The 12,015-nt window shown below is 41.8% G+C and overlaps 1 protein-coding gene and 1 long non-coding RNA gene across 3 annotated transcripts in view; one reads left to right on the top strand and one right to left on the bottom strand.

The window, feature by feature from the left end:
- Positions 1–12,015, bottom strand: part of LOC133645312 (uncharacterized) — a 44,555-nt gene that overhangs the window by 21,429 nt on the left and 11,111 nt on the right. The window contains exon 11 of one of the 2 annotated variants that reach the window (XR_009824974.1): positions 1,372–2,757. The exons of the other annotated variant lie outside the window; for it this stretch is intronic. This is a non-coding gene — a long non-coding RNA (uncharacterized LOC133645312). Of the gene's footprint in view, positions 1–1,371; positions 2,758–12,015 lie in introns of those variants that run through there. 2 annotated transcript variants of the gene reach the window in all.
- On the top strand, positions 255–6,149 carry LOC133645311 (low choriolytic enzyme-like). Its single transcript, XM_062040194.1, has 8 exons — positions 255–371; positions 3,054–3,084; positions 3,189–3,254; positions 3,418–3,570; positions 4,511–4,628; positions 5,423–5,601; positions 5,705–5,786; positions 5,907–6,149. The coding sequence occupies exons 1-8, from the start codon at positions 309–311 to the stop codon at positions 6,067–6,069; spliced, it is 855 nt and encodes a 284-aa protein (XP_061896178.1). The 5' UTR covers positions 255–308; the 3' UTR covers positions 6,070–6,149.

Genomic DNA, 12,015 nt, shown 5'->3' with positions numbered 1-12,015 from the left:
GAGTAGAATTGTGCTATAGACGTAAAGCCCATTTACAAACCACAAAAACTTTTCTTTTTTTAAAATAAATGTTGGAGATGATTACATTTATTTTAATTACATAATACAACATCTAATTTCAAGACATCTTAGTTATTTGAAATGAGATGCTATTCAAATGATGGTGGTGCAATTCGAGGAGGATCTTGTGTTCTTCCGCTGTTGTTTTTGCAAGTAACATGCCGTATATGGATAACAACAGGTAGACTTCCCATATAAAAGATGAACTTCTTGTGTGGATATTTTGTTGCCGCATGTCTTAACCAGTCATGATCTTTCAAACTGCAGCGCTCAGCTTCCTCCTCTGCTCTGTCCAGAGTTCCACCACACAGGTAAGCACAGAAACTTTTATGTATATATTAAAAAAAAAAATCTCAATAAATCTTTGAGATTATGAACATAAACCAATCATTCAAGATGATTATATTTAAGACGATCTACTGAATTGTAAATCATAGTCTTATGCTGATTTAGTACAATCATGTTCATTTTGACTGATTGTTGATAATCATAAAAAAGAGGGTATGTGAGTTACATAACAAACATTTGATAAGGTGTATATATATGTATATATATATAAATATTTTTATTTTTTTAAATTTTTTATATATATAACAAACTAACTTCCTAAGATTGAACCTGCTCCAGATTGAGTTCAAATATTTATTTTTTTTAAACTATTTCTACTGTTTGTCCCACATCTGAACACAGAGACAAAAAAAATCCAACATACATGTACAATTATAAGTGAAAAAAAAATATCCTCCCACCCCAAAAAAAATTAAATATATATATATATTTTTTTTTTGGATGGATGGATATGTGTACCGTATTTTCCGCACCATAAGCCGCACCTAAAAACCACAATTTTTGTCAAAAGCAGACAGTGCGGCTAATAACCCGGTGCGCCTTATATATGGATTAATATTCATATTTATTTTCATAAGGTTTAGGTCTCGCAACTACGGTAAACAGTCGCCATCTTTTTTCCCCGTAAAAGAGGAAGCGCTTCTTCTTCTACGGTAAGCAACCGCCCCCATAGAAGAGGAAGCGCTTCTTCTTCTACTGTAAGCAACCGCCAAGGTGAGCACCCGCCCCCGTAGAAGAAGAAGCTCGCGGATATTTAATTTCATTTGTTTTTCTGTAAAGACAACAAAATGTCTCCTACTAAGAGACACGCGTACAAGGTTCCACTGACTTTTGATATTCATGTGAATCGCACTGTGGATACAATGGGAACACGTACGGTGAATATTCGCACCACAGGGAATGAGAAGTCGTCCTACTGTGGTTCTAGCTTGCCATGCTAACGGCCAGAAACTTCCGCCCACGGTGACATTCAAAAGGAAGACCTTGCCAAAAGAGAACTTTCCAGCCGGCGTCATCATAAAAGCTAACTCGAAGGGGTGGATGGATGAAGAAAAGATGAGCGAGTGGTTGATAGACGTTTACGCGAAGACACCGGGTGACTTTTTTCACGCAGCGCCGTCCCTGTTGATCTACGACTGCATGCGCGTCCACATCACAGATGGTGTCAAAAAACAAGTGAAGCACACCGAAGAAGAAGAATTCGAGGGATTTGTGGATGAGTAATAACTTCAGAAAGTGAGCTTTAAATGTTTATTTTGTGTGTTGTGTGACACTAACGTATGAGCAACGTTGAGTTATTGATGTTGCTATTGCTCTGCACTATTTTGAGTGTTACTATTTTTGTGATTGCACATTTGCACATTACATTTTGGGAGTGAACAGAGTTGTTAGAACGCTGGTTTGTAATATATTATTAAAGTTTGACTGACCTATCTGATTGTTTTGTTGACATTCCCTTTAGCGTAGCGTAGGTGCGGCTAATAGCACGGGGCGGCTAATAGGTAAACAAAGTTTTGAAATATGCCGTTCATTAAACGTGCGGCTAATAACACGGGGCGCCTTATGGTGCGGAAAATACGGTATATATATATATATAAATGTAAGAAATGAGCGACCAACATATTTGTGTATATAAATATACTTTTATTTTTATTCAATTGAAGTGACACATTGAATGCCTTTTTTCCATTCTTTATTTCGACAGTGTCCCTTGTCTCTACTTATAATCAAAAAAGCATATATTATACACACACACATACTTTATAGAGTTTTGAAACACTACGATATTCGATTTGTCACGAGTTTTGAATCCTGCTGCACATGTAGATATTTCTAATAAACTGTACTTTGATGATTTGCTGACTCTGTGCAATGTTTGTTTGTCTCATCTTGAACAGGCTTGTGCTGAAAACAAAATGTTGTACAAGATCATTCCATTCCATTCTATATTGATACAGAATCTGGTTCTGCTGTTGCTTTCTGATTAAAAAGTTTTTTCAGTTGACCAAACCTCATTGAAGGATTTCATCAGCTGCTTGTGGAGTGTGGCCAATTAAATCTAGAATGGCGGCAATATGAAAAGCACAAAGTACAACACAAAAGTAGTCATTCTAAAACAACTAATAAAAAGGTGACGTAGCATGAAAGCAAATCAAATAGCAAACAGCAAAAAACATAACTAGTACAAAAAACGTGGGAGCAAATACTGGAGGCGAAATTGAAAAAGATACAGCTTTCACAATCATTAGTGTCAGTCAAGACTCAAGACGTACAATCCAGTTCTTGCCTCAGCCGCTATGGCTGCTGGTGAGCACTGTTGCTTCGCCCTGCACTAGCAATAATTGGCATCTGGAGACAGAACGAAAACACAAAAGGTAACAAATGATAAACAAAAGTATTGCTAGTATGGTTGATTGGTTCATGCGTGTGTGAAAAATTGCAACCTACACACAGAAGACAATTTAGGAATATCCATGTCATCAAGCCAGTGTTGATCCAATACTGATACTACCTGAGTATAGATACTATCAATGTTTGTACCGATCCAGCCACCCACGTGATTAACTCAAGTTACTCTGAAAATACACGGCGAATAAAGGCAAGTATTTCCTTTTAATTGACCTATTCCTTGTGTTCTATTTCAGGGTTTTTCTGAAAAGATCCAGGGGAACTCAGGTTAGAGTGGTTTCAGCAACATACACATATCTGTCAATGAATGAGTCACTTACTTGTCACAATAAATATTGATGAACAATACTGTATGTCTCTATATCACCCAGACAACACCATTGCAGATGAGGAATTAAGTGTCTCCACATTGCTGGAAAGAGCCAACGTTAATGTTGGTATGTTGCTCTCTCACAACAAGTTCCATGTATGAATCCTTTACAATTAAAAATATTAATTTTACAATAGTATAACTTGTAATATTTTGTCTAATGCGGAGTAGCAGGGGGGACAGTTTGCAGACCAACAGAAGTGACTTACACTTTGTTGATCATTTCCTAGGAAAGAACCCGGATGAACCTCTTGTTATGTTTGGAGACATAGCAATACCAAGTGGTCTGGAGAATGCTGATCCTTGTACACAACGAGGTTGCCTTTGGCCAAAATCATCTGATGGCAACGTGTATGTGCCGTATCGCATCTCCAACCAGTACTGTAAGTCCAACAAGCCTGTGAATATTCTCATTTGTTCTTGTTATCGTATTCTCAGGATAGTAAATCTATCGCACAATCGATGTACTAGAGCTGTCTTGTGAACCATGAAGGCTGCCCAGATAAGATGGTTGAAGAATAGATAAGACAGCTCTAGTAGGGCTTTGTAGCTGGACTGTGGCTCTTGTAGGGCTCTGTAGCTGGAGCATAGCTGTCCTATCTTGAGGCATGAACCATGAAGCCTACCCGTATGAAAGGCTCAAAGACTAGATAGGACAGCTCTATATTTTGAGTCTTTTAGCCTTAAAAGTGCTATAGAAAGCCTGATAGTAAAAAGCAATAGCAAACATGTCAATAATTTTACATCAATATTTGTTCTTTGTTCACGTCAATGTACATTAGTGTTAGTGTATAACTATTCACAAAGAACAAATAGTTCTTTGTGAATAGAACTATTTTAACATCACAAGTTAAAAGGTATTGCACACTAGAACATGTCAAATAAGGAATACATTTATCATAAATGATTAATAAATGATAAATGGGTTATACTTGTATAGCGCTTTTCTACCTTCAAGGTACTCAAAGCGCTTTGACAGTATTTCCACATTCACCCATTCACACACCCATTCACACACTGATGGCGGGGGCTGCCATGCAAGGCGCTAACCAGCAGCCATCAGGAGCAAGGGTGAAGTGTCTTGCCCAAGGACACAACGGACGTGACTAGGATGGTAGAAGGTGGGGATTGAACCCCAGTAACCAGCAACACTCCGATTGCTGACACGGCCACTCTACCAACTTCGCCACGCCGTCCGAAACAATTTAACATAAATGTAACATGACACATCTTTCACATTGCTAATATCTATTTACTGTACTTTAAGCACAAATGTCTCTGGGTTTTTAATTTTGATTCTTTTTTTTGTTATCTTTGATCAAGCCTCTGGAGAAAGAGAGACCATCATCCAAGGTCTGCGGTCATTTGCGGCTTCCACTTGTGTTCAATTTACACCCCTGAATGGACAGAGCGACTTTGTGGACATCCAGTCCCGTTCGGGGTATGGTTAACACCATACATGCACAAGCCAGTCCTTACAATAACTTTTTGAATGTATTATGTAATGTAGAGCACTATTCAAGCAAGATTGGTTAGGGTTTGGGTTAATTAAAATCTTGTTATTGTATTTTTTATTTTATTTTATTACAAGAGTCAAATAAAGAGAGTTGTGAAAATGTCAAGAAAAAAATTAAATGTCTAAGCGTAAGGCTAAAAATAAAAAGATTGTGTAAGTTAAAACAAAAAAAATTGAGGCGTTGAATCACAAAATTGTCACAACCTTGATACTGATACCAAGTGTGAAACCACAACAGCAACATAACATCTATGTAGTTACACACAGACTTCCTGTTCAGTGCAAAGTAGGTCTGTATGGCAGTAATAATTTGGATTGCTCGCCAGAAGAAATATTTAGAATCTTTGCCACTTTTGTTGCAACATACAACCAAATTAGCACATCAGCTGTGGATAAAAATATAAAATAATACAGCAGGTATTAACTCACCTCCCCCCATGGTAGGGACAGGGGATGTTAATATCAGATGATTCCACTGCAAGGTTGATAGTCGAACCAGACTTCATCGAATCAAATCGTAGAATCTTTGGCTATTTGAAGACAGCCCTAAACTGTTAGTATAGCATGTCATTACTAAATGTGGGGAGTTTTAATAAAAATGGCATTAGTAAATGCCACATTTTGTAAAAAAGTGTGTTGTAGAGAACGGAAACACAATTTACTCCAAGCATCAAACCTTAACAAATGTATTACTACCAGATGATTTTGTTCTTTTGCAGTTGTTTCTCGTTTGTTGGACGTCGTGGTCGCGCTCAAGTGGTGTCTTTGAGTCGCCGGGGTTGTGTTTTCCAACAGGTCATCCAACACGAGCTGCTCCATGCATTGGGATTTAATCATGAACAGACTCGATCCGACAGGGACCAGCATGTTCGAATACTCCTCCAGAATGTCATTAGTGGTGGGCAACGTCAACAATATATTCATTCTTTTCTTTCCCCCAAGCTGAGAGCATTGATTGTTTAGGAATATAAACAAAGATTTGACAACATAATTTCTTGCAGGAATGGAAAGCAATTTCCGGAGGATTAATACAAGAAACCTTGGTACTCCCTATGACTACAACTCTGTCATGCACTATGGAAGGTAATTTGCGTCATACATATCTCCCAATAACAATTACATCTCCTATCCATCCATCCGTCCGTCCCTCCACAGATATTAGATGTATATCAGGAAACTAAAGCATTTTGGTCTGTTACACAGGTTTGCCTTCTCCAGGAACAGAAGGCCAACAATTGTTCCTATCCCTGATAATAACGTCAGCATCGGCAGAGCAACCCAAATGAGTCCTGTTGACATCCGTCGTGTGAATATTCTTTACAGTTGCAGTTCATATCTTTTGCCAAAGTCCAGTCGCCTTGCCTGATTTAGTTTCGATTCTTATGTCATTCTTGCAAGTACCCACAGATGGGTCATAAATCACACACAAAAATAAATGAAGATACATTTCAAGCTGGTGTTTACTCTATGTCACCAAATGTTAAGTGATTTCCTCTATCCTATTTCGTAATTTTTGCTTGCCCAATTTAAAATCTCTGCATCCAGCGTAGAATTTTCAGGTTTTGCTTACTTTTACTTACACTCATGTTAATACTTTATTTCACATTGGCTGAGTTTGTTTGCTTAGACTGGTTTCCTTTTTGGCTGCACAGAGGGCCAAACAGACAAGAAATCAGGGTTCAAATCTCTGTGTGTAGTTTGCATGTTCTCCCTGGGCGTGCATGGTTTTGCTCTGTGTAATCTGGTTTACTCAAACATTGCTAAAACCCGCATAATTTGATAAAATGGCGGCGCATTGAAATGCAGCAGCTTGAAGACGCTCTTGGGAGTGTAGAGCGATTTGGCAAAAAACACCCGTCATTTCTGTCAATTTCATGGCTGGCTCAAAGCGTGAACACTCTGTGATCACATACGACCGACAGACAATTTTGGATGTGGCTAGATCGGGTCGTTATAGACTGAAAGATGCATGTACGGTGGACCTCCTCGCTAGCATGGGAATACTTCGCGGGCTACATCGAGCGGCCTTTGTAGCAGCGGAGTCAAGTATTAGCGGGGACCGTCAATGGAGGAGACGTAAGCGGTGTGAGCGGAAGCAGAAGCGGGGATGCCGAATTGGGGCCAACAACAAAGGGAAAGGCCCAAAGAAGCGTGGAGTGTCCGGGTAAGGAGTCATTTAAACTAGAACTAGCCGGCGCCAGGCTGGATAATCCCTGCACACATAGCAATTCTCTTAAAATAAAACAGAACTCACATAATGTTTTTTCTTTTGTGACCGTGTCAGAGGCAGACATACATTGTACTGAGGTGGCTAACTATGATGCGTTCAGTTTATCGCAGCATCAAGCAAACAATCTGAAAATTCCCGTCGTATCAATTCCTAGATATGGTCGAAACTATTTAAAGTGCACTACGCATAATAAACGCAACATTATTAATATTACTACTTCGGATAATTTCAACAAACAATCCTCAAAACAGCCCACTACCTATAATATGGGCTTTTTAAACATAAGATCACTATCTTCCAAAACGTTATTAGTTAATGAGGTCATTAGAGACAACAAACTTGACGTCGTTGGTCTCGCCGAGACCTGGCTCAAACCAGACGATTTTTTTGCGCTAAATGAGGCATCTCCTCCTAACTATACGAATGCACATGTTGCCCGTCCTCTTAAAAGGGGAGGGAGTGTCGCACTAATATACAATGAAAACTATAATTTTACACCTAACCTAAATAATAAATATAACTCGTTTGAGGTGCTCACTATGAGGTTTGTCACACCGCTACCTCTCGACCTGGCTGTTATCTACCGCCCCCCCCTGGGCCCTATTCGGACTTCATCAGTGAATTCTCAGAGTTTGTTGCTGATCTAGTGACGCACGCCGACAATATAATCATAATGGGGGACTTTAATATCCATATGAATACCCCATCGGACCCTCCGTGCGTGGCGCTCCAGACTATAATTGATAGCTGTGGTCTTACACAAATAATAAATGAACCCACGCATCGCAACGGTAATACGATAGATCTAGTGCTTGTCAGGGGTGTCACCACCTCTAAAGTTACGATACTCCCGTACACTAAAGTAATGTCCGATCATTACCTTATAAAATTCGAAGTTCTGACTCATTGTCAACAAACTAATAATAATAATAATAACTACTATAGCAGCCGCAACATTAATGCTGCCACAACAACGACTCTTACTGACCTCCTGCCTTCGGTAATGGCACCATTCCCAAATTATGTGGGCTCTATTGATAACCTCACTAACAACTTTAACGACGCCCTGCGCGACACCATTGATAGTGTAGCACCGCTAAAGCTAAAAAGGGCCCCTAAAAGGCGTACCCCATGGTTTACAGAAGAAACTAAAGCCCAGAAATTATCATGTAGAAAGCTGGAACGCAAATGGCGTGCGACTAAACTTGAGGTTTTCCATCAAGCATGGAGTGATAGTTTAATAACTTATAAACGCATGCTTACCTCAGCTAAAGCTAAATATTACTCAAATCTCATCCACCTCAACAAAAATGATCCTACATTTTTTTTTAGTACAGTAGCATCGCTAACCCAACAAGGGACTCCTCCCAGTAGCTCCACCCACTCAGCAGATGACTTTTTGAATTTCTTTAATAAGAAAATTGAAGTCATTAGAAAAGAGATTAAAGACAATGCATCTCAGCTACAACTGGGTTCTATTAACACAGATACGACTGTATATACGACGGACACTGCCCTCCAAAATAGTTTCTCTCTCTTTGATGAAATAACATTGGAGGAATTGTTAAAATGTGTAAATGGGACAAAACAAACAACATGTTTACTTGACCCAATTCCTGGGAAACTTATCAAGGAGCTTTTTGTATTATTAGGTCCATCAGTGTTAAATATTATAAACTTATCACTTTCCTCTGGCACTGTTCCCCTAGCATTCAAAAAAGCGGTTATTCATCCTCTACTCAAAAGACCTAACCTCGATCCTGATCTCTTGGTAAACTATCGGCCGGTGTCCCACCTTCCGTTTATCTCGAACATCCTCGAAAAAATTGTCGCACAGCAGCTAAATGAACACTTAGCGTCTAACAATCTCTGTGAACCTTTTCAATCCGGTTTCAGGGCAAATCACTCTACGGAGACAGCCCTCGCAAAAATGACTAATGATCTATTGCTAACGATGGATTCTGATGCGTCATCTATGTTGCTGCTTCTTGATCTTAGCGCCGCTTTCGATACTGTTGATCATAATATTTTATTAGAGCGTATCAAAACGCGTATTGGGATGTCAGACTTAGCCTTGTCTTGGTTTAACTCTTATCTTACTGACAGGATGCAATGTGTCTCCCATAACAATGTGACCTCGGACTATGTTAAGGTAACGTGCGGGGTTCCTCAGGGTTCGGTTCTTGGCCCTGCACTCTTTAGTATTTACATGCTGCCGCTAGGTGACATCATACGCAAATACGGTGTTAGCTTTCACTGTTATGCTGATGACACTCAACTCTACATGCCCCTAAAGCTGACCAACACGCCGGATTGTAGTCAGCTGGAGGCGTGTCTTAATGAAATTAAACAATGGATGTTCGCTAACGTTTTGCAACTCAACGCTAAGAAAACGGAAATGCTGATTATCGGTCCTGCTCAACACCGACATCTATTTAATAATACAACCTTAACATTTGACAACCAAACAATTAAACAAGGCGACTCGGTAAAGAATCTGGGTATTATCTTCGACCCAACTCTCTCGTTTGAGTCACACATTAAAAGTGTTACTAAAACGGCCTTCTTTCATCTCCGTAATATCGCTAAAATTCATTCCATTTTGTCCACAAGCGATGCTGAGATCATTATCCATGCGTTCGTTACATCTCGTCTCGATTACTGTAACGTTTTATTTTCGGGCCTCACTATGTCTAGCATTAAAAGATTACAGTTGGTAAAAAATGCGGCTGCTAGACTTTTGACAAAAACAAGAAAGTTTGATCATATTACGCCTATACTGGCTCACCTGCACTGGCTTCCTGTGCACCTAAGATGCGACTTTAAGGTTTTACTACTTACGTATAAAATACTACACGGTCAAGCTCCTGCCTATCTTGCCGATTGTATTGTACCATATGTCCCGGCAAGAAATCTGCGTTCAAAGAACTCCGGCTTATTAGTGATTCCCAGAGCCCAAAAAAAGTCTGCGGGCTATAGAGCGTTTTCTATTCGGGCTCCAATACTATGGAATGCCCTCCCGGTAAAAGTTAGAGATGCTACCTCAGTAGAAGCATTTAAGTCTCATCTTAAAACTCATTTGTATACTCTAGCCTTTAAATAGACTCCCTTTTTAGACCAGTTGATCTGCCGTTTCTTTTCTTTTCTTTTCTACTCTGCTCCCAACCCGGGGTGGACCGCTAGCCTGTGCATCGGATGGGGACATCTCTACGCTGCTGACCCATCTCCGCTCGGGATGGTTCCTGCTGGCCCCACTATGGACTGGACTTTCGCTGATGTGTTGGACTTTCACAATATTATGTCAGACCCACTCGACATCCATTGCTTTCGGTCTCCCCTAGAGGGGGGGGGGGGGGGGGGGGTAACCCACATATGCGGTCCTCTCCAAGGTTTCTCATAGTCATTCACATTGACGTCCCACTGGGGTGAGTTTTCCTTGCCCGTATGTGGGCTCTGTACAGAGGATGTCGTTGTGGCTTGTACAGCCCTTTGAGACACTTGTGATTTAGGGCTATATAAATAAACATTGATTGATTGATTGATAATTAAGTAATTATCCATCGTTGTAAATGTGAGTGTGAATGGTTGTTTTGTCTATATGTGTGACGGTCCACAACTTTATGTGGAAAATTGCAGCTCCACACTGCTATCGCTTCAACATTCACGGACAATCAGGTGGATTATGCTTTTGTTTATTGTAGTTGCCTGTAACACAGTGCAAATTGTGAGATGGCGAATCTACTGGGGTCACAGGATTTCCCATTAGAAGGCTTATTATTTCTCATACGTATTACACAATAAAAAAACTGTTTAACTTTACAAAACAGTGTTATGTTTGGCTCCTCTCTGAGCTGCCACCTTACCGTGGTAGAGGAGTTTGCGTGTCCCAATGATCCTAGGAGCTATGTTGTCCGGGGGCTTTATGCCCCCTGGTAGGGTCTCCCAAGACAAACTGGTCCTAGGTGAGGGATCAGACAAAGAGCAGCTCGAAGACCTCAATGAAAAATAAAACCTATGGACCCAGATTTCCCTCGCCCGGACGCGGGTCACCGGGGCCCCCCTCTGGAGCCAGGCTCGGAGGTGGGGCACGATGGCGAGCGCCTGGTGGCCGGGCCTGTCCCCATGGGGCCCGGCCGGGCACAGCCCGAAGAGGCAACGTGGGTTCCCCCTCCAATGGGCTCACCACCCATAGCAGGGGTCATAGAGGTCGGGTGTGATGTGAGCTGGGCGGCAGCCGAAGGCAGGACACTTGGCGGTCCGATCCTCGGCTACAGAAGCTAGCTCTTGGGACGTGGAACGTCACCTCGCTGGGGGGGAAGGAGCCTTAGCTAGTTCCGACTAGACATAGTCGGACTCACTTCGACGCACAGCAAGGGCTCTGGAACCAGTTCTCTCGAGAGGGGCTGGACTCTCTTCTACTCTGGCGTTGCCGGCAGTGAGAGGCGATGGGCTGGGGTGGCAATTCTTGTTGCCCCCCGGCTCAGAGCCTGCATGTTGGAGTTCAACCCGGTGGACGAGAGGGTAGCTTCCCTCCGCCTTCGGGTGGGGGATCGGGTCCTGACTGTGGTTTGCGCTTACGCGCCAAACCGCAGCTCAGAGTACCCACCCTTTTTGGATTCACTCGAGGGAGTACTTGAGAGTGCTCCCCCGGGTGATTCCCTCTTTCTACTGGGGGACTTCAATGCTCATGTTGGCAGCGACAGTGAAACCTGGAGAGGCGTGATTGGGAAGAATGGCTGCCCGGATCTGAACCCGAGCGGTGTTTTGTTATTGGACTTTTGTGCCCGTCACAGATTGTCCATAACAAACACCATGTTCAAACATAAGGGTGTCCATATGTGCACTTGGCACCAGGACACCCTAGGCCGCAGTTCCATGATCGACTTTGTAGTTGTGTCGTCGGATTTGCGGCCTCATGTTTTGGACACTCGGGTGAAGAGAGGGGCGGAGCTTTCTACCGATCACCACCTGGTGGTGAGTTGGCTGCGATGGTGGGGGAGGATGCCAGACAGACCTGGCAGGCCCAAACGCATTGTGAGGGTTTGCTGGGAACGTCTGGCATAGTCTCCTGTCAGAGAGAGT

This window comes from Entelurus aequoreus, unplaced genomic scaffold (genome assembly GCF_033978785.1).
Source record: "Entelurus aequoreus isolate RoL-2023_Sb unplaced genomic scaffold, RoL_Eaeq_v1.1 HiC_scaffold_36, whole genome shotgun sequence".
NCBI classification, from domain to species: Eukaryota; Metazoa; Chordata; class Actinopteri; order Syngnathiformes; family Syngnathidae; genus Entelurus; species Entelurus aequoreus.
The sequence above is the reverse complement of the archived record's forward strand: the minus strand, read 5'-3'. Positions and strand labels throughout refer to the sequence as shown.

Coding starts and splice junctions, on each gene's coding strand:
- LOC133645311 (XM_062040194.1), top strand. CDS start 309: ATGATCTTTCAAACTGCAGCGCTCAGCTTCCTCCTCTGCTCTGTCCAG. Junction 4,629..5,422: donor GACATCCAGTCCCGTTCGGG/GTATGGTTAACA, acceptor GTTCTTTTGCAG/TTGTTTCTCGTTTGTTGGAC. Junction 5,602..5,704: donor CCTCCAGAATGTCATTAGTG/GTGGGCAACGTC, acceptor AATTTCTTGCAG/GAATGGAAAGCAATTTCCGG.